This window comes from Jaculus jaculus, chromosome 7 (genome assembly GCF_020740685.1).
Source record: "Jaculus jaculus isolate mJacJac1 chromosome 7, mJacJac1.mat.Y.cur, whole genome shotgun sequence".
NCBI lineage: Eukaryota > Metazoa > Chordata > Mammalia > Rodentia > Dipodidae > Jaculus > Jaculus jaculus.
In genome coordinates, this window is record NC_059108.1 from 129569245 (window position 1) to 129592541 (window position 23297).

At 41.9% G+C, this 23297-nt stretch overlaps 1 protein-coding gene across 1 annotated transcript in view; it reads left to right on the top strand.

Moving 5' to 3' along the window:
- Efcab11 (EF-hand calcium binding domain 11) overlaps positions 1 to 23035 on the top strand; it is a 176667-nt gene extending 153632 nt beyond the window's left edge. The window contains exon 6 of the mRNA XM_004649344.2: positions 22833 to 23035. Within this exon, the coding sequence (XP_004649401.1) occupies positions 22833 to 22911 (79 nt within the window). The 3' untranslated portion in view covers positions 22912 to 23035. The remainder of the gene's footprint in view (positions 1 to 22832) is intronic.
- Positions 23036 to 23297: the final 262 nt, after the last annotated feature.

Below are 23297 nucleotides of genomic sequence, written 5' to 3' on the forward strand. Positions count from 1 at the left end.
ATCAATATGTTAAAAACCTTTGTACCTGACTATTTTTATAAATGAAATATAACTTTGAAATTAAGCAATAATTGTTCTTATTTAATGAAATATTGATGAGGGCTGGAGAGATGGCTTAGCGGTTAACCGCTTGCCTGTGAAGCCTAAGGACCCCGGTTCGAGGCTCGGTTCCCCAGGTCCCATGTTAGCCAGATGCACAAGGGGGCGCACACGTCTGGAGTTCGTTTGCAGAGGCTGGAAGCCCTGGCGTGCCCATTCTCTCTCTCTCTCCCTCTATCTGTCTTTCTCTCTGTGTCTGTCGCTCTCAAATAAATAAATAAATAAATAAAAATTTTAAAAATATAAAGAAATATTAATGATATATATTTCTAATTATTTTATTTCCTGATATACATAATTTTATGTATATTAGGAATTCTAAGCATACAACCATAACTGTATTACATGCTTGGCCTGTAGATAGTGATATTCCCTTCCTATTAATTTTATTTTTCCTGTAAAATGGCAATAGAAAGACCTCTAACAGTTTATCATATAAAAGACAAGATAAAGATATCTTCCAAGCCTGCTATTTGGGAGGCTGAGGCAGGTAGATCAGATTTCAGGGTCTTCCAAGGCAACTTAGCAAGACCCTGAATCAAAATAAAAAGTAAAGTAAAGGATGGGCTGGACATCTAGCTCAGTGGTAGAGTGCTTGCCTAGAATGCATGAGGCTCTGTGTTTAATCCCCAGCACTGTTTTTACCAAACGTGCGTCTACTGTCTGTCTACATTGAGTGGTGTTGGATTTTTATTCTAAGGGGATTGTTTTGATTTTTTTCAAGGAATTAAAAATTTGTAATGTATGTTTTATTTTACAAAACTCCCTTTAATACACTTAACATACAAATGATTACAGGTGCCCACAAAGCATGCTGTGGTGGTTTGATTCAGAAGTCTTCCATAAGCTCATGTTTTCTGAATACTTGATCTCCAGCTGATGGCAATTTGGATGGTGGAGCCTTGCTGGAGGAAGTGTGCTGCTGGAGGTGAACCTTGAGGCTCATTAGCCCCTAGCTTGCCAGTGTTCATTCAGCTCACTCTCCATTGCTATTGTCCACCTGATGTTGGCAAAGAGCCATGTTCAGCCTGTGCTCTACCATCTTTTCCTTGCCATCAAGGAGCTTCCCCTTGATACTATAAGCCAAAATAAATTCTTTTCTCTCATAAACTGCAATGAGACTGTATCTACAACATATACCGAGGAGTGAATTAACTGTATGTGAGAAGGACATCTTTCCTTTATAGTTCTCTCCCTTATGTCATGCAAATTTTTCATCTTTTGCTCTAAAGTTTCAAAGCTCTCCTTTTTGAATAGGCTGTAGTACTTCTTGTCCTGGAGCTCCTGTATACTTTATGTTCTCTCATATCTCAACTGTAATCTGCTCATTCTCTTTTCCCCTTTATTCTGTCTCTCTTGATTTGTGTTTTTCCAATTAAATCATCAAATCAGTCACAACTGTAATCTTCAGGATGTTCCAGGAACATTTAATCTCCTCTAATAGCTGATTTCCTCGCACTGCTCAAAACTAAGATTTATAGCCAACTATGTAGTATTAATTAAACAGGATTTCATAATGAAATTCCTCTAATTATGATATCAGTACTTCTATTAAACTCAAGTTTTGCTAAGGGCTCTTTCCTTAAGCACAACCCAGCATCTGTGAGGGGAAAACATAATTAAGAACTTTAATGAAAGTTTGCAAATGTGCACTTGCTACATAATTCTGAAGCACTATTTTGAACTGTTTTGTGCTTTCCTTCCCATCTCCAGATTATAGAATGTTCCCTTGTGCTGTTCTGTGGAGCCCTGAGGAGGACATAGGATGTGATGTGATGTGATGTGATGTAGAGCTACCAAGTTCCAGACCTAGGTCTTCATGTTTCACTTAGCCTGGAATTCTTCATGGATGAAAAGTTTCAGGGTGAATACAGAGCAAAGTGATCTGAACCCCAGAGTTTATCCCAATCCCCAACATAGGCAAAAAATTGGCAAGAATTTGGAAACAGGGACCTTTGCATCTCATTCCTAGCATTTCTAGTATGACTATACACAGCTCTTTTTTCATTTTTTTTAATGTTTTTGCACACTACTTTTAAATGGTATCATTCTCCAACTTGGCTTTTCTCTCAGCATAAAGCAAAACCAACATGGATTTTTAAAAATATTTTTGTTCATTTTTATTTATTTATGTGAGAGTGACAGAGAGAGAGAAAGAGGCAGATAGAGCAAGAGAATGGTCGTGTCCGGGCTTCTAGCCACTGCAAACGAACTTCAGACACATGGGCTCCCTTGTGCATCTGTCTAACGTGGGTCCTGGGGAATCGAGCCTTGAACTGAGGTCCTTAGGCTTCACAGGCAAGCGCTTAACCGCTAAGCCATCTCTCCAGCCCCCAACATGGATTTTTGACAAAGAAAACTCAGAATTATTATTTGGGAAGAGGACCCAGCTGTAGGAGACTTGGTTTTCTGTGTTAGTTAGGAAAGTTGCCTTGTACTTCTAGCCTCCACTTTGTTCATCTGTAATGGGAAGAGTGAGCTAGGTTATTTCTAACATCCTCCGAAGGAGATAGTAACTGTGCAGTTGTTCTGGGAGTCTGGAACCTTGTTGGGCAGGTTGAAAGAGACCTTGCTTTATCCTGGTTGACCAGACCTTGCAGGGGTGGAGGGCAGCCAGTCAGAAGCCTGCAACACAGCTCCATTAATGTAGATTGAGAGGATAGGAGCAGAGAAGCAATGTGGGGAGGAAAGAAGCTATGAGACAGTCTTGTCTCACAACGTTTGTTCTGTGCAATACTCCAGAGATTGTAGCACAAAACTGGGTTGTGTTGACCTGTGGTTTGATTCAAAATGTTTTAAGGGGACTGTTTCTCTTTCCTCCCTCCTGAAGCTATTTTCAGTAAAACTTTCTTGCTGAGCTCTGTTTGTTACTAAAGAGTGTCAGGGAGTCAAATAGTTAGACTGTGCAGTCAGTGAAGGAAACTGCCACAGAGGAATGTGTGCAGACCCAGTCCTGGACGTGTTCTTTCTCCTTCTTCTATCACTCTCAAGATGAGTATATCAAATATGAATTTCCCCTTAGCTATCAGCTGCAGGCAGTAGGAAGATGACAAAATAGGGAAGGTAGGTGTGTGAATGAGTGTGCGTGCGTGCGTGCGTGCGTTTATAGGGACAAGAGGTGGAGATCTGTGTATACCAACAAGTGTTTCTTATGGAATTTTCTGAAACTATAGAAAAGTCTGGATAAACCATATTTCTATTCAACCACAAATAATTGCTGTTAATATTTTGGAACTTTTCACTCCAAGTTTTTGGTTGTTAAAATGGGATTTGTATCCCATGCCTTTCAATAATTTTGTCATCTTTGCTTTATAAATAACCTGACAATAAACATGTTTGTCTACATTTTCAGAGATGCTCCTAGATATTGATATACAGCATTAGAGAACATCTTCTTTTATCTTTTTAGCCAGTTGCATGATTAACAAATTACCCTTCCCCAGCAACAATGCTTCGCTCACTGTATTCTTACCAATGAGTATGATGTATTTTTCAAATATTTACTAACCTAATGTGGGGAGGAAATAGTACGTCATTTTATTTATTTTATTACTGGTCATGATAATTCCCTCCCCTCCTCCATTTTCCCTTTCCAAAATCCACACTCCATCATATCTACTCACTCTCTCCATTAGTCTATCTTTGATTTTGATGTCGTCATCCTTTCCTCCTATTATGAGGGTCTTATGAAGGCAGTGGTAGGGACTGTGTGGTCATGGATATCAAGACTAATTTCTGTCCGGACAGTTGCATTGTAAGCAATCCTACCCATCCTTCAGCTCTTACATTCTTTCCGCCACCTCTTCCTCAATGGACCCTGAGCCTTGGAAGGTGTGATAGAGATGTTTCAGTGCTGAACACTCCTTCATCACATCTTCTCAGAACCATGGTGCCTTTTTGGTCTTCCCAGTGATCACTGCCATCTGAAAAGAGAAGTGAGAGAAGCATTAATATGAGCATGAACATTAAGTAAAGTGCTTACAGGGCAGTTTGGTGGGCATAAGTCCAATTAGAGAGCAGTTGGCTTCCCTCATAACAGACATGCCAGTATTGTACCCATTGGCTCATTTGGCCTAGCTGGCCAAACTTGAGGCTTGCAGTGTCCACTGTTTTTACCACTTATGACTTCTGTCCCATAGGGCTGCATGCAGTGCAGCTTTTTCCAGCTTCCTGTCAGCTTCTCTACAGGGAGGTTTTCAGCTCAGCCCCAGTTTGATTTCTTGGTGACCTTGTAGCCCAGGCATGGAGAGTCTTCAGCAATAGGGTCTTAGGGTCTTATCTATTCCTGGTGAGAAACCAAGAGCCTTGGCAATGGCCTGTAATGTTTTGGGGGCATCAGGGACCTCCCTGGCTGACAACTTACTAGAAAGTATCCCATCCCTGGTACTGACATTTTTCTAGTAAGAGTCTATGGCTTCTGGGTGTGTCATTATCCAAAATATTAGGTTATCATATGGCTTATTCACAATATCCTGAATTTTTATTAACCCTTCTCCCAGGCTCCTTTTACTCAATCTGTTCCCCTGACCTCAGTTAGGCCATTCTACCCTCAGTAATCTGCTCATCTACTTACATATATACAATATCATCCCCTTAAGTTCGCTCCTCTCCTCCCTCCCTTATAGCCCGTTTCTAGCTTACTGCCTCTGCTACCGATTTTTACTCCAGTTCACACACAAGTCTGAACATTTGTAACTAGGATCCACATATGAGAGAGAACATGTGGCGTCTGGCTTTCTGGACCTGAGTTACCTCATTTAGTACAAACATCCATCCATTTCTCTGTAAATTTCATATTTCTTTACCACTGAATAGAATTCTGTTTTATAAATGTACCACATCTTCATTATCCATTCATCAGTTGAGGGACATCTAGCCTGGTTCCATTTCCTAGCTACTGTGAATAGAGCAACAATAAACATGATTGTTCAAGTATTTCTAAGGTAGTGAGAAGAGTCCTTGGGATGTATACCTAGGAGTGGTATAGCTGGGACATATGATAAATCTACTTTTACCTGTCTCAGTAACTTCCACACAATGGATATACCAGTTTACATTCCCATCAACAGGGTTCCTCTTTTTCTGCATCCTTGCCAGAATTTATTGTCATTTTTTATATACATATATTTATCATATATGTATAATTGACAACTTCTGTACTTACAGACAACAAATGATGGTATTTCCCTCCCCTTCCCCACTTCCCCCTTCATAACTCTGCTCTCCATCATATCCCTTCCCTCTCTCCATTAGTGTCTTTTAATTGATTGTCATAATCTTTTTCTCCTATTATGAGGGTTTTGTGAAGGTATTGTTAGGCACTGCGAGGTCATAGATATCAAGGCCAGTTTCTGTCCAGACAGTTGTATGTAAGGAGTGGTACTCTTCCTTTAAATCTCATATTCTTTCCTCTACCTCTTCTGCAATGGACCCTGAGCCTTGGAGGGTGGGAGATGTTTTAGTGCTGGACACTCCTCCCTCCCTTCTTCTCAACACTGTTGTCTTTTGGGTCATCCCAGGGACCATTGCCATCTGAAAAGAGAAGCTTCTCTAACCAGAAATGAGAGTAGCATTAATATATGAGTATGAACATTAAATGTAGTGTTTGCAGGGCAATTTGGTGAGAGTAGTAAATATATGCATTTATCCAGAGAAGAGCAGGATTGATACCCCTAAGGTTCATGACCTCCCCTGCCGTAGGCTTCTGATTGGGTTTTCAGTACCAGGTATGTATTCCCTCCCATAGAGCAGGCCTTCAGTCCAGTTAAAGAGCAGTTGTTTTCCCCCAGGGCAGACATGCCACTATTGCACTCATTCAGTCATTTAGCCTGTCTGGCCAAACTTGAGGCTTCCAGTGTCCACTGTTATCACAGCTGACGATTTCGGTCTTCCATAAGGCTGCAAACAGTGCAGCTTTTTCCAGCTTTCAGTTGGCTACAGGGAGAAGGTTTTCTGCTCAGCACCAGCTTGATTTCTCAGTGACTTTGCTGCTCAGGCATGTGAAGTCTTCAGCAATAGGGTCTTACCATCTCTTTCTCAAGGGAAACCAAGGACCTTGGCCTGTAATGTTTTGCAGGCAACAGGGACCTCCCTGCCAACAACTCACTGGAAGGTATCCCTTCCCTGGCACTGAAAATTTTCTAATAACAATCTATGGCTTCTGGGTGTGCCATTTTTCAAGAAAGTAAATTTTCATATGTATTATGCAGAATATCTTGAATTTTAATTGACCCTTCCCCCTCTCCTGCCCTTTTTTGTACACAATCTTTCCCCTGACCTTGCTTAGGCCTTTCCCCTCCCTGTAATCTATTCTTCTATTTACATATATACAACACCATCCCCTTAAGACTTTCCCTTTCCTCCCTCCCTTGTAGCCTTTTTTTTAGCTTATGGGCCTCTGATACTGATTTTTGGTTCCAGTTCACATACAAGTCTATAAATTTGTAGCTAGGGTCCACATATGAGAGAGAACATGTGATGTTTGGATTTCTGGGCCTGGGTTACCTCACTTAGTATAATCTTTTCCAGATCTATCCCTGTGCCTGAAAATTTCACTTTTCTTTACCATTGAATAGAACTCCATTGTGTAAATGTACCACATCTTTATTATCCATTCATCTGTGAATGGACATCTAGGCTGGTTCCATTTCCTTGCTATTGTGAATAGAGCAGCAATAAACATGGTTGTGCAAGTATCTCTAAGGTAGTGAGAAGAGTCATTAGGATATATGCCTATGAGTGCTATAGCTGGATCATATGGTAAATCTATTTTTAGCTGTCTCAAGAACCTCCACACTGATTTCCACAATGGCTGTACCAGATTACATTCCCACCAGCAGTGCAGAAGGCTTCCCCTTTTACTGCATCCCCACCAACATTTAATGTCATTTGTTTTCTTGATGGTGGCCATTCTGACAGGAAAGAAATGGAATCTCAAAGTAGTTTTAGTTTGTATTTCCCTTATGGCTAAGAACATAGAACACTTTTTAGATGCTTATATGCCATCTGTATTTCTTCTTTTGAGAACTTTCTATTTAGTTCCTTAGCCCATTTTTAATTGGGTTATTTGATTTCTTCTTATTTAGTTTTCTGAGTTCTTTGTGTATCCTAGATATTAATCTTCTGTCAGATGTATAGCTGGTGAAGATTTTCTCCCATTCTGTAGGCTCTTTGCTCTATTCACAATGCTCTTTGCTGTACAAAAGCTTTGTAATTTCATGAGGTCTGATTGGTTGATTAGTGGTTTTATTTCCTGAGCAACTGGGGTTATATTCAGAAAGTCATTGCCTATGCCAGCAGGTTGAAGGGTTCCCCTACTTTTTCCTCTATTCTGCCTGTTCTTATTTGAGCTGGAGTCTCTTACTGATATTGGATCTTGGCTTCTTTTCCCCACAAGCCTAGGCAATTCCCTGGTCTCTGCTCCCCTTTACAGGACTGGGATTACAGGCATACATGGCCACCTGCAGCTGTTTACATGCGATCTAGAGATCTGATGGGTGGTCTCAGGCCCTCATGCTTATGCAGGAAGCACTCTCAACTGCTGAACCATCTCTCCAGCCCATTTTGGGGTGTGTAAGACAGGGTCTAGCACTCTTTTGCATTCAGTTCTTTAACACATGAGGGACCTGTCTAGACTTTCTATCCCACTCCAGAGACTCACACCTCCAACCAAGTTCCCCAGTTCTTATAACATGTTCTAAAACGTGATATTTCTTGTTTTCGGATTGCTTTCAACTCTTCTTGCTTATGCGTTTTCCAGATGAATGGTAGAAATCATTTTTGTGAACTTCTGAAAACTCCCTTTGGGATTTTGATGAAAACTGCATTTACCCTATAAATTAATTGGGAAGAACTGGCATCTTTACAATGTTCTGTCTTCTCATCCAGGAATACACATATGGCACGTCCCTCCACATTTGCAAATATCTTTTTATATTTCTCAGTGGAATTTTGTAGTTTTCTTTCTATAAATTCAACACATTTCTTATTAAAGCATTCCCAGATTATCTTATATTTTGAGCATTTTTTAAAATGGAATCTTTTCCCTCTTTTATATAGATCACTGTTTTTGGTATCTCTTTATCCCAATGTTTGCCAAGTACTAACAGATATGTAAGTGAAAAGAATATTTGCTCCTTTCCAAGCTTATAAACTCTGAGATTTAAAACTGAAACCAACCCCAAATATATTTTCTTTTTACCTATGGTAAAACTGAGGTCATCAGAAGCAAAATATTCTTTAAGACCATAAACCTTCTTAGAAGAGTTACTATAGATGAATTCTGCCTAAAATCTATATTCTTTGTTTCAAGGACTTGTAAAACTTAAAATATCCAAAACTAAATTTGTGATTTTCCTCTCTGTATTCACTTGCTGGGCAGTTATAACCACTTGGTAGCTGAAAACAGTGAACATGTATTGTCTTTTCAAGTGAGCCCAGTCATGAGCAGCCTGTTGGACGTGTGTGGTAGCATCCATATCACTGGCTCAACTTCACCCCATCTCTTGACTTGACTTGCCATCATGCCCACAGTGGTCATATGCTCTTTGTTCTATACTGGATTCAATTATTGACATCATTAACCCTCACTCACACCTCACACTTCACACAATTACAGGGAGTTGAAAAAGGCAACGATGGGGCTGGGTAGATTGCTCAGTGGTTAAAGGTGCTTGCTTGCAAAACCTGACCACCTGGGCTCAATTCCCCCAGTACCCACATCAAGCCAGATGCACAAAGTGGCTTATGCATCTGGAGTTTGTTTGAAGTGGCTAGAGGCCCTGGGATGCACATTTCCTCTTTTCCTTTCCCTCCTGTTCTTCCTTTCTCCCTCCCTCCCTCTCTTTCTGTCTCCCTACCCCCAGCCATTAGGAGTTGTGGCAAGGCAAAGAGTCAGCTCAGGCATCCTGTTTCCTGTATAGAAGCCATGAGGAATGCACCAGAGTGGTCCGTGACAAAGTGATAGATCCATGTACCTCTGGTCTAGTATAAGTTCGTGTGTGTGTGTGTGTGTGTGTGTGTGTGTGTGTGTGTGTGTGTGGTGTGTCATGTGTGTGGTGTAATATACAACATATGCACAGATGTGCACATGTCTTGGGCATCCATATGGAGACCAGAGTAGAATACGGAGTGTTTTCTATTACCCTCCTGCTTAGTCTCCTGGAAACAAAGTCTCTCGTTGAAATAAACCCTTTCCTTCCTTCCATGTGCTACTTCTGATTGAGGATGTTTTGTCCCATTAAGAAGGTAACTGCTATAACATCTAAACGGATGAACTCCTCCCCATGATGTAATTGGATGTCTTTCCCATTATTCTCTGGATTATGACCAGAATCTATCATTCCATTCAGTGTTCAACCTCTCTGGCTCCATATCCAGCCTCAGCTTGTGTGCTCTGGTCACCCTTGCTATCTAGTCTTGGGATGTAGCTCACATTCTCTTACCACAAGACCCTGGAACATGCTGTTCTCTCTGCTCTCACCTACACCTCCTGCTCATACATGACATGCTTGGGGATTGCTTCTCGATTGGCTGCTCACTTTGGATCCCATTATCCCACTCACTCTTAGTCCTAGTGCACTGGTCATGTTACTTTGCATGTAGAGCGATTTAATTCTTTCTGTGGCTAGACTAAAAGCTCAGAGAGACTCTGTGCCTATCCTGTTCATCCCTCCATCTTCAGACCCAGATGCCTGTGCTCCACAGTCAGCTGAATGAGCAAAGGAACTCAGGCACCCATTTCTAAGAAAAGCATTAGAAGTGAATATGCTCACTGATACATTTATGCAAGTAAACTGGGGCAATCAGAGATCCAACAAGGAAATTATTATTATTCCTATTATCATATGTTTATAAAATCATGTGTAGTCATTGATCTATATCCTTAACTTTATATCATGAGTTTTCTTTTATAAATGTAATTAATTAATTTTGAGAGAGGAATAAAGAGGCAGATAGAGAGAATAAGCATGCCAAGACCACTAGCCACTGCAAATGAATTCCAGATGCATGTACCATCTTGGGCATCTGGCTTACATGAGTACTAGAGAATCAAACCTGGGGTCCTTAGGCTTTGCAGGTAAGCTCCTTAACCACTAAGCCATCTCTCCAGCCCCAAAGTATTTATGTATTTATTTATTTATTTGAGAGAGAGAGGGGGAGAGGCAGATATATATAGAGAGAGTCCTCAGGTCCTTAGGCTTCAAAGGCAAGCAATCTTAACCACTGAGAAATCTCCCTAGCCCCTCTTTTTTATTTTTAATTTGTGTATGTGTGTGTGTGTGTGTGTGATGTGCGTATAATAAGCATGTGCATGCCATCACACATATGGAGGTTTGTCCTATCCTTCCATCTTTTGATACAAGGTCTCTGGCTTTATTCCTGTGTGTGTCAGTTTTAACTGACCCACTGAGCCATATCTCCAGCTACAAAAGAGATTTCTTAATTTTTTTCCATTAGGGTTAGCACTATCCATAATTGAAACCAATTCTTTCTTTCTTTCACTGCTTACCACGAATCAGGCTGTATGCTCTAGAAGGAGAGTATCTGTGCACAGGGCCCATCAGGATGCCGTGGATGCAGGTGAGGATAGGGTGGTCTCTCTGCTGGTGTGAAGGTCCCTTCATTCCCACTTCTAGGAAACTGAACGGGCATCCTTTTCTCCCTGTGAATTCTCTTGGCTTTGTCTTCTCATAGTTATGTACTCAATGGCTGTCCTCTGTGCTTGAACATAATGTAAATACTTAATTTGTTTAATAAATATCCCAAAATAGCCTCTTTGAGTTGTTACTAGAAGGGCACGAACCTTTTAAGTCACTTAGCCGACACAGATCAACACTTAATGTCTTTAATGATGAGCGTGATCTTTTTTAGTGGCGGAAATGCTCTGTAATCAATGATGTGGCCCTGCCTGGAGGCAGGAGTAACTAGATAATGGGCAGAAAATGTCATGCTGGATCGGGCCAGTAATTTGAATCCCTGAAATCAGTATTAGTGTGGCAATTTATGGGAGAACAGTTTTTTCCCAAGGCTAGGAAGAGCCCCCCGACATCGCTAATGTCCCTTCGTGATTTACTCGTTATTGAAACCCCTGGTGAGTCAGCATCTGTCCTCAGCCTAAAACCACAGAGACTCATCTTCTCCTTACTTTCTAAGGCAGGTCGCAGGCCAACCTCAGCAGGATGCTTAGCTCTGGGCTGCAGGGGAAGAGGTCTGTCTAGATGGTGCAGGGATATCACCTGTGGTCTGTGAGACTGTCCTCGCTTGCAACCTTCCCTTCTCTGCCTTCATACTAGGTTTGAGAATGACCACAGGGAACACAGAAGGAGTCCATGACTGTAACACCAACCCTCAAGAGGATCTTGAGTCCAAGGCCCTGGGCTACCATTGTGAGTTCCAGACCAACCCTAGCTACTTGAAACATTGTCTCAAAAGAAAAATGGCATGCTGGGGAGATAGAACACTTGTAGAGTGCTTACTTTTAATGTTTACGGCCCTGGGCTTGCCAGTCCTGTGAGTGAATGAATGAATGAATGAGCTAGTTCAGTGGTATAGCCCTTGCTTAGCGAGGCCCAAGGGGTGGGAGAGAAGGAAAGGTAAAGAAAGAGAGATTAAAGAATGAAAAGCAAGAAGAGTTGGAGGGGAGGGAGAGAGAGAGAGAGAGAGAGAGAGAGAGAGAGAGAGAGAGAGAGAGAGAGAGAGGGCTCGTCTAGCTGTTAAATGAAGAAGGATGTGATTGGTCAGGCTCACATTCTCTGAGCAATTCATAATTTTCCAAATGCTTGTAATGCCCTCTGAACTTTCATCTCTTTAGACCAAAATCCTCTTGTTAAAAGCTTATGGTCATCTCATTGGATATGACATTTTGATTACAGGAAGCCATTATTAATAGAGTGTTTTTGATAATTTGATAATCACATTATGAAATGTGATTCAGATTTTGTGCTGTTTGTTATCGTCCACAGGCCCAGAATTTTTCAATTCTAGGAGCATGTTGTAAATGAAGTATAAATAATTTATAACAATTATACTGAACTAAAGTCCATTTTCTATTGGCTCAGAGATACACACCCATGAGAAATGGGCTGAGATGTAAAATCTATTTTCCCAAATGGATTTTTTTTAAAAGCCAAAGTATAAGCTGTTAAAAATCTTAATTTTTATAGATTCTTACATGCTCCTTTATTGGAAAAAAACCTGACTTTACAGAGTTTTAAAACAATTTCTCTATAACCAAGCTGTATGAAGTAAATTGCTTGGATTTCGAATGAGAGTCTACTAACCCCAGGTGAGAATGTTTTTCAGAAGCTGGCCATGCCACAGTCCCAAGGGTGACTCTAATATCCTGTGCTCCCTTTTGAAATGTTATGCCAAGGAAATTCTTTGTTTTTTCACCATTATATTATCAACATCCCACTGTCAGAACTCCCCATTGCTATCATTGTAACAGGGGTATGATTGTTTATATTGGTTGTCAATGTGATGGGGCCTAGAATCTCCTGTGAGGGATTATCTTGGTTAGATAGAGCTGGGAAGACCCACCTTGACTATGGGCAGCACCACTCATGGGCCCAGGGTTCTAGACTATATAAAACTGAGAAGAGGGCTAGAGGGATGGCTTAGCGGTTAAGCGCTTGCCTGTGAAGCCTAAGGACCCCAGTTCGAGGCTCGGTTCCCCAGGTCCCACGTTAGCCAGATGCACAAGGGGGCGCACGCGTCTGGAATTCGTTTGCAGAGGCTGGAAGCCCTGGCGTGCCCATTCTCTCTCTCTCCCTCTATCTGTCTTTCTCTCTGTCTGTCGCTCTCAAATAAATAAAAATTTAAAAAAAAAAAAAAACTGAGAAGAGCTGGTTGAGCAGCGTTCATGGCTGGCTGCTTCCTCACTGTGGACGGAACGTGAGCAGCTGCCTCGTGTCCTGCCACCACGCCTTCCCACCATGATGGACTGTGACCTGGAGCTATGAGCTGAAATAAACTCTTCCTCCCTTAAAGTGATTTTTGTCAGATATCTTGTACCAGCAACAAAAAGTAACAGATAGGAGGCTAAGAATGTCATCTGCCTATAGTCCTACAGAGAGGGAAGTAACCTTCTGTTGAGCACAGAGCAAGCTGTGGCATGGGGCAAGCCACCTTATCCCAAAGTGGATAACTGGTTACCCCAACTACTGTTCTTACCAACCGACTTCATCCTCACTGGCTCAGAACATCTCATTTGATCTTTGCTGAAAACCTGTATGCCTATTTCTGGTCACTATCCTTTCCATTGCTCCTGAGTCGTAATCAGATTGCTTCAATTACTGAGGAATTACATTTGGTTTTGACATCATTACTTTATTAATTTTTGTTTATTTTTAGTTATTTATTTGAGAGTGACAGACAGAGAGAGAAAGAGGTAGAGAGAGAGAGGGGGAGGGAGAGAATGGGTGTGCCAGGGCCTTCAGCCACTGCAGACGAACTCCAGATGCATGCACCACCTTATGCATCTGGCTTACGTGGGTCCTGGAAATGGAGCCTCGAACCAGGGTCCTTAGGCTTCACAGGCAAGCACTTAACCGCTAAGCCATCCCTCCAGACATCATTGTTTTTTTAAATTCTGAATCTTGACCCTTACAGCATTTTTCCAGATAAGTTTTAGATGCAATGCATCAAATTTCTACAAAAATGAACAAGTAACCAAACAAAAACCTCTACAACTCTTTTATCAAATTACAAAAATATATTCTACTCAAAAACATTATACATATCAGAAAAAATAAGCATTATGTGACAATGGGTGGTTTCTGACTCTGGGGCCGTATGCCTTTTGAAATGCAAGCTTACCACCAAACAGTGGCTCACAGTGTTATTAGCAGGGCATTTACAAATGGCTCAATGTTTTGAGTTCACATTTCAATTTCAACTCTATTTGTTGCATTAGCAAAATAAAGCTCATTAAGCCATATTCTTCAAGCCCATCTCTGCCTCTAAACCTACTAATACTCAGCTTTCTTGTCTGGCACTGTGTAATCTTTCCTGCATGGGGCTTGGAAGTCCAGCTCGTTTTGAAACCTGCAGTCAAGGATGTGAACTTGTCGCTTTCAGGAAGACCGCGTCTGTGCACTGAGCCATTACGCCGTCTATGAAAGTGGTCAGAGTTCATTTTATTGCCTCCTTTGTGGATGGACTTGTACTGCAAGAGCATGTGTTATTGAAAACATAATTTTCCTCATCATTATGCTTTCTTTCTAGCCAGATCATAACCTGCTAGAAATCTATTGAAGGCAGAGTGAAAGGCTCTTCAGAATAGCTGTTCTTAAGAGATTAAATGATTGCCATCTCTGTCCCATTTCTTTTATCTCATAATCAAGTTCAAGATGATACTGGATATCTCAGCTGAAGTGATTATTTGAAATAAAAATGGCTTTATCTCTGTTCATACTTCACAGTGTTGAAGGTTGGGTCTTTTATTGCATTTGCATTTATATATGCATGTGGTTCCTTGTAACGGTCCACAGGGTCAAAATCTTGAGCTGCTGTTTGGAAATGGCTAACAGGAGTGGGGTTGCAGTTTTTAGATTTTCTGTATACCATTGCAAGGCTAAGATATAGCTCAGAGTTATCAAAGTTTACAGCTCAATCACACTCTAGCTATCATTTAGTCTGACCATGCGACTTGACAGCCAGGAGCTAGGAATATGTAACAGTCAAGAGGCTTGCCCGGAGTTACAAGGCCTGGGGAAAACTTGCTGAGACAGGAGCTTCCAGCTGGGCCACACTCAGAAGGGGTCTATAAACAGTTATACAGATAGGCACAAGGATTAAATGGAGAGCTAGTAATCCCAACATACAGAAAATCAGTTTTTTATGGCTAGTTCAAAGGTGTTCATGTAGACTTTTCCTCCTTCTCCTCAAAGCTGTCTGTTCTGTACTGTTTTCTTACATCATAATTTCTCTTCCAGAGAATCAAACTGAAAAACAAAAGAACACTAAGATGACATCACTGTTTATTAGCAGCTCTGCTAAAATACTTGCTAGAGAAGAGGTATCAGCCTGCTCTCCAGAAGCGAGACTTTGGACATATTGGTTTCCCACAAGTAATCAATAATTAGGCCAAAATTACATTCCTTTCTCTTTTTAATATAGATCCAAAATATATTTGGCTTAAAATAAGATTTCTCATTCTTAAAAGTAAGTAGGAAAGGGCTAGAGAGATGGCTTAGTCGTTAAGGTGTTTGCCTGTGAAGACCAAGGACCTGTGTTCGACTCTCCAGGTCCATGTAGGCCAGCCACACAAGGTCACACATGCGCACAAGGTGGTGCATGCATCTAGAGTTCGATCGCAATGATTGGAGGTCCTGGTGTGCCAATTCTCTCTCACACTTGCTCTCTCTCTTTCTCATAAAAAAAAGCCAGTCTGTTGGGCTTGCCTCAAAAGAAAGGAAGTAGGAAAAAGTGAGTTACATTTACCATGATAGCATTTCCCATCCATTTCATTTCTTGAACTAAAGAAGCTATTCTCTCACTCTTCAGAGAGGAAGAACATAATGGTCTTTTTGACATTAAGCACCACACTTACAGGAACCATAGTACTAGAGATGTAGCTCAGTCAGCAGAAGGCTTGCCTAGCATGCACCAACCCCTGAAGTGGATCTCCCGCACCACGTTTACTGGCCATGATGGTGCGTGCCCATAAATCCAGCACTCAGGATGTGGAAACCAGATCAGAAAGTCAGGAACATCCTCAACTACCTAGTAAGTTAAAGTCCAGCCTGGGCTATATTAGATGCTGTCTCAAAAATAAAGATACCATGAACAGCAATCTCTCCTTTTCTCTCCCTCTCTCTCTCTCTCTCTTTCTGTCCCTCCTTTTCTCCCTCCCTGTTTCTCTCCTTCCTTCCTTTTTTCTCCCTCCCCCTTTGCAAATAAATAAATAAAAATATTTTTAAGTGGGATCTGGGGAGATGGCTCAGCAGTTAAAGGTGCTTGCTTGCAAAGCATGCTGGCCAAGGTTTGATTCTCTAGTACCCACCTAAAGCCATATGCACAAAGCATCACATTCATCTGGAATTCACTTGCAAGGGCAAGAGGCCCTGACATGCCCATATATCCCCTCTGTCTCCATCTCTTTCAAGTAAAAATATTTTTAAACCAAAAATTTCAATGACAACAATTAGTTAGTTCTTTGGAATACAAAACCAAGGAAAATAATTCATAACCCTGGAATAGCATCTAAGGTGAAATCTGAATCAGAGAGTTGTTTCTTACAAAATGAAATAACTTCAAAAAATTAGAGTAGTCTCTCTTTATCCATGGTTCTACTTTTATTGGCTTTATTTACCCACAACCTCAGTCCAGAAATATTAAATGGAAATTCTAAAAACAAATCACAAGTTTTAAATGGCATGCCATTCTGAGTTACGTGCCATCTTGCTGTGCCCCTCATGGTGTGAGAACCACCCCTCTGCCCAGTATGCTGCTCTACTTGCCCTCCAGCGACCTTAGTAGCTGTCCTCGTTGTTGGATCTGCTTTCCTGGCGCTGGAGTGTTTTTGTTCAAGCAACCCTTCTCTTATAATGCGTGAGAGTAATGATGCTAGCAGTGTTACGATAATATATTGTTACAGTCATTGTATTTGACTCAGCTTTTGTTAGTACTTTCTATTGCGGTGTTTAATTTATAAATTCAGGCATTATCATAGGTAGTCATCACTATGTATATAAATGAAAACCAGATACCCACTGGGCCTGAAAAAAATATCCTGACAATCAAGGCCGGGGACTGTGTATGTATTATGTACTTGTCTGTTCCTCAAGGCTTAGGAAAGATATCAAGTGGGATATCTGGTACAATTGGGTGATTTCACTTGCAAATGGCAAGAAGCCCGTTGCAGACTGCCTTAAACAACCAAGAATATGTTGTGTCGATGACTAAGTGTCTTCATGGGACACTCTTCCATCATGTTTTGATTTGACCACAGATCCTGGAACTTGATTTCCCTTGTGTGCGTAACTAACTACATGTCAGGTCAGGCTGGGTTTTGCTGCTTGGTAGCCTATGCACAAGTTCTTGGCTCAGTACATCATTGGATAGCAAGGCTGTTTAGATCCAGACCTCACCTCTGCATCCTAGATGGCCATGCTGAAGCCCCTTCCTCAATTCGCAAATAGAATTGCTAGACTTTATTGTGTTTCAACAACTTTGTGGGTCACTAGAGGCCAAAGGATGAATGCTAGGTACTAACTGGCATAAGCCACTCAGTGCCTGAACCCATTGCTATGGTAAAGAAGGTAGCATTATGTGCTATTTCGCCACTCAGATACTGGGTCTGCAGCTTGAAGTGTATGTGTATATTGGGGGAGGGGGTCTCCCACCCAAGTCACGGCTGCTGCAGAGCAGAGAATAGGTAGCCTGGATATTGGGAACAACCAACAACAACACCCGCTGTGTCTTAAGTCCGTAGCTGAACCTGGTGTCAATGACACCAAAGATTTCCCTGACTTCTGTCATTTGTTATTCGTGGCCTGGTCTGGACAGCCTTTTATCATCCATGGTTCATTGTAAGCAGATATATCTAAACCTGCACAGTCAGCTCTCAGCTCTGCTCTGCCTCCAAAAGGAACCTGGGAGGATCTTACATTCAGGAGTATGTCATCTTCGCACTGAAGGATGGAACACTTAAAGCCTAATGATACTATTTATTGTTGACAGACTAAATATTATTAAATAAGACAAGTCTATTAAGCAGTGATGAGAAGTCTGCTATGATTTTCTGTAACTGTCATTTCAATTGTCTAGAACTTCAAACTTCAGCACTCTTTGTAAAGACAATATTTAATTTGCTCTAAAAAGCATTTTGCAAATAGCTAAAGTCTGATCTACTTCAAGCAGTGAAATCCTTTTTAAGTGAACGAGAATCTGAAGTAACATGCCATTGCTGGTGGCGCCATGCAAACTTCATCTCTCAAAATGAAATTTCCACTGTCTTACCCTGGTTTCCTCCTGAAGGAGGAGCCCATGATGAAGGTTCTATCAGATTGTTCTGAAACAGAATGAGGGGAAACCAAGGCAAGTATGTTTCCACGTTCATTACTACTGTGAGCAACACCAGAACTTCTAGTGACTGGGAACGAATGACTCCAGAGTTGTCTAAGAGACAGAGGAGATGATAGTTTGTCCACTGTCCTGTTGCCTGATTGGCCAAGGCTTGCTCTGTGGAGTAACACCTCTGTCCGTACTTGTGTATGTGTTGTGTATGTGCATGGACACATGCATACTGTTGCTGTCAGGCTCACATGGTTGGCAGAAAACACTTGGCCAAGAGCAAAGGGTTTATTTTGGCTTACAGACTCAAGGGGAAGCTCCATGATGGCAGGGAAAAAGAATGGCATGAGCAGAGGGTGGACATCACCTCCTGGCCAACATCAGATGGACAACAGCAACAGGACAGTGTGTATGGCAAGAGGAAGCTGGCTATGACACCCACGAGCCCACCTCCAACCATACACTGCCTCTAGGAGGCTTCAATTCCTAAATTGCCATCAGCTGGGGACCTAGCATTCAGAACACCTAAGTTTATGGGGGACACGTGAATCAAACTGCGACACATACCAAGTGTCAGAGTGATTCCAGGCAAACAGTGGAAGATAATTGGTGCAGGACGCACCTGAAGTGAGGTACTCTCATTGGTGGCTAGAGTAAAAGCCTAGTGTGAGCACAAAGGGAGTCCAATACACGGTGAAAAGAATGCACCTGCCAGTGGCACAGAGGAGCCCAGAATTCATCTGCATATCTCTTTAAAATCTCCGGGGTATCTAAGAGACTTTTCTTAACACATGTCTTTAAAAAGGTAAAATTAATAAACACATTACCAGCTGAATTGCCACAGAGCCCTGCAGGACTCTCATCAACAAAGAGGCAAGCTTGCCAGTGGAGGGAAGCAGCAGGTTCCTCACAAGAGAAGGCTGCTTGTGGGGGAAGCTGTCATTACTGCGTCTCCAATTGGCGGGTCCTCTCTTCCCCAGCAGGGGCTCCTTGCTTGGTGGGTAATTTTTACTCTCCCTGTTCTGTGAATATGACAGCTTTGTCCCTAATAGAATGGCAGTTTTGACTGTAGCTGAAATTATTCCATATAGAACCAAAAAGAAAGAGATGCTCTCTCCTCTTTTCCTACTCAAAAGCTGCCCCTTCCCCCCACCCAATAAAAACCCCTTCTCATTAATTTTTTTTGCCTCCACATTAAATTTTTCATTCATGTTTCAGATGAATCAGATACAGGGTCAATTTTCAAAACCACATTTGATGATCACAGTGACTCATGATAATTACTGTCTGTCATTGCATTTGCTGGGAACACAGATATGTCTGGCAGTCTTGCTATTGCCAGCAGGATCTGGGCTCTCCAGTGGCATCTTCTTTGGGTTCAGTTTTCAACTTGAAACCTTGGTTTTGGCCTGACACAATACTGGGGCAATTATCTGCATAATCTATCCAGGAAACAAGTGTCTCAGTTAACCCCAAAATCACTTGTTTAAGATGCCTTTAAGACAATTACTTTAGTATGTATGGACTTAGCTGTACTGTTGCCAAGGGTAGCTTCAAATTGTGGGTCCTCCAGAAGGTCGCAAGCGGAGATGATTTGGTCCCCCCCAGGAGACACGTGGAAATTTCTGGGAATATTCTTGACTGTCACAGCTTTGGTGGTGACGTCTCACAGGAAGAGAACAGGTATGCTGCTAAGTGTTCTCCAGTGCCCGGACAGTCCTTGCTCTGCTGTAACACGGTTTAGACTAACAACCCTGCCCTAGCTGTTGAAGATCTGCACAGTATGAAATAAGATTACTTGCTTGGAAAATTCAAACTAAAAATGAAAAATATTTAATATTAAAGAATACTTTAGGGGCTATAGAAATACCTCAGTCAGTAAGTGCTTGCCTTGCAAGGATGAGGACCTGGGTTTGGTCCCCAGAGCCACGTAAGAGTGTCAGGTAGAGTTGTGCACATACTTATAATCCCATGACTGGGGAGGTGGAAACAGGTAGATCCTGGGCCTCATTCTCACTTAGAGGACAGTTCACCTTACTGTGCATGCACCGCGTGCTAGGCCACACTGCATGGCCCCTGCTGTTGGCAGACCTGTCTAAGAACAGATTTGAATAGAAACTGACCCCAGAAGATGAGTAATGGCTACTAAGGAAGGAGAAACTTATCTCGTCGTCTGGGGTGGGACGTGTGTGAAGCACAGTACAGGCAGTTGTCCTAGGTCAACATCAGGTCGCTAGTGCATTGTTAGGAAAGGTATGTGTTTATTAAAAGTCTGACCCAAGCAGTACTCCAGCTTGCTAAGCTATTCCCTATGCTTGCCTGCCTCACATTACAACATTCTGAAGCCTCATTTTCAAGTGCATTCCACATGTGGTGCCTTCAGAACCAAACATGTGTGCCTAATGCTGCTAAACACAGAGGCCATAACATACATACTCGTGGGTCCCTGACTCCCATGGTGGCTTCTTGCCTGTGTTTTGTTTTTGATGACTACTTTTGAGACTGGTGTCAGTGGTGAGGGTGGGGCTAACACATTTCATAATATTGTCACCTGTTTCCCCAGCGTCTCCACAAATTCATTTAATACCCAGTCCTTGCCTGTTGGGAGCTCAGAGGTGGAGGGACACCTTGCTCCCCCACCCCCCGGGGCTCATTTCTAGTAAGGGTGAGGAGGGGTGGAATATTTCCAGTGCAGGATATATGTAGGCGAGCCCAGAACAGGGCTTTCTGGTTTCAGAACTAAGGTTGAATGCTATAAACAGAAACAATGAAATAGTTCCTTTTTACCTAATGACGCTGTTCCTCTCATCACATCTCTAGCGGTATCCACCAGCCACGTCTGTTCCCATCACAGTGATGGAGTATGGCTGCCACAGAAGCTTCCACAGAATAATTCAGCCTGTAATGAAAACCGCACATTTTAGCTTTTGCAAATTACAGCCCTTAAACTTCAATTTCCTTTTTAGTGTAGTTAAAATGACCAGATCTGTTCATATGTGTAAAGACAAGTCAGAAGGCATAAAAATGTTTTACCATGTCTCATTCTACATATAAGTAGGATACTCCTCCCCTCATTATAGGAATAAAATGCCACTCCAAACCTTATGAGTGAAGTTTACTCCTAACACTTGTTTTCCAACAGGGAGTTTTAGTGACAGTAAGACAGTAAGAATTATTAGAGGTTAATGTAATGATAGCAGCAGTTATTTATAGGGAAATAGAGGGATTCCCTTCTCAGCAAGCATTTGGCATCTCAAATGAGTGAAAACACACACACACACACACACACACACACACACACACACACACCCAGGAGCAGTTTATCTGGGGCATTGCTTGTCTATGTTATTCACTTTATTCACCCTCTGAGATTTATAGTTCAACCATACCAATTGAGAGTAGAAAGAAAAAAGGCCATTTATCTAATCGAATTCTTTGGGAAGAAATACTTAGGCAATATTAAGAATCTTCAATTATCTAATTTTATAAGAGGGGTGATTTATGTCCTGTAGTCAGTAACGTGTGATACTGATTATTTCTAATCCCCTAGAAGAGATCTGACATTCTGCTCTCGGTACTGTACAGCATGAAATCGTCATGTATATTTCACCAAAAGAAGTAACAAGAATAATGGCCCCTGCAGTGTGCAGTCATTTATACTAACACTGCAACATGGCTCTGCCCTGGGGCAGAGAAGTAGGGATTTTTCTTTACTTCAAAAGAATGAAAAATTATCATCACTCTATCCAGAACCATTATAGACTTCAGAGACTTTGGCATAAAATATTCAGAAAGTTTATTTTAGAATTCAATATTTTAAAAGCCTGGTTTAAAACTATTACAGTGATTAGTGGCTTTCTTGCTTGGGCCAGTCTTTGCTTTAAAAAGCCCTATGTCATACTTGATACCATTTGTTGTTTCCACAGAATATAATTTGCATCAACCACAGAAGTGCTACAGAAAGCATGCCATACATTGTTTTAGAATGTCCCCAGAGAGGAGTTGGGGCCATCGTCATGTGTTATCCTCTCAGATACACTCTTGAACAGACATTTCTTTAACTAGTGACAGTTCTGACGTATTGCTTGTGCCGGAGTTTTGTGCTTCTGGCGTGTGTTATCATAGCCACGTGGAGCCTGTGCCCTTCTCTGCTGCCTGTTCAGGAGCAATGCCCATGTTTCCACAGTTTCAAGGACACACAGACAACTTTGCTAAGACCTCTCACACCTCTAGCCCATTAGTCAAGGGCTCACATCTGCCTTGCTCTTCAATGGAGCTAGGAAAGCTTAGTGAGCATGTGTGAGGATTTGACAAAGTTTCCCTGGCCATGAATGAAGTCACTGAGAAATTATGGAGGTATAATCAGGCATGTGAGGACCACAGTACAGTCCCTTCCTTTCACACTGTTCTGTTTACATAGGACAGGAGGTCTGAGAGATGCATATGAAACACCACATCATACCGCACTATACTCAACAGAGAGAGGGGGCGAGAGAGAGACTACATTAAATAAATAACTAAATACCCTAGCTTTCCTTTCTACCTTAGGTATTACTAATACAGGGGAAAACATAAGGGATGACCTTAGTCTTCAAATAGGCAAAATAGGTTCCTCCTTTATACAGGCATATAGAGAAGGGAAGGTTCCACTATGCCCTTGACATGGAGGTGCTGACAAGAATAATGTACGAATGACTTTCTATGTAATTTTTCAGGGAAACAGATCAAGACTCAGATGGTCATGTCAGCTTCAGAGACTTCGAATATGCCATGAAGCATGGACAGGCAGAATGAAGGCAAATTCTCGTGAACTACTTTTGGCAGATCAATAGAGTGTAATGTATTTGAAGGTCAAACAGACATTATTTCTGTAACAATGTGATGCTTTGTACTTGTGATTAAACTCTCCATCTTGGTACTTTTGGATGCTGGTAATCTACTTGGTCTCAGACTCCTAGAGGTGGCAGGTTCTGGGGATCTTCTGTGTTGCTAACAGCCCTGAGACAGGCTGCTGCTGCTGTCTCTGCCCCTGGTGTCCTCCTCACTCCACCCGTGTCCCCCGTGTCATCCACACTGCAGGGTGGAGGCTTTGCTCGCTTCATTTGCTAGCCCTTGCCACCTGTTTGGGTCCCTGGCTCTCATCAGTTCTGGGGAGTGGCACAGTGACCTTCATCCCTCAA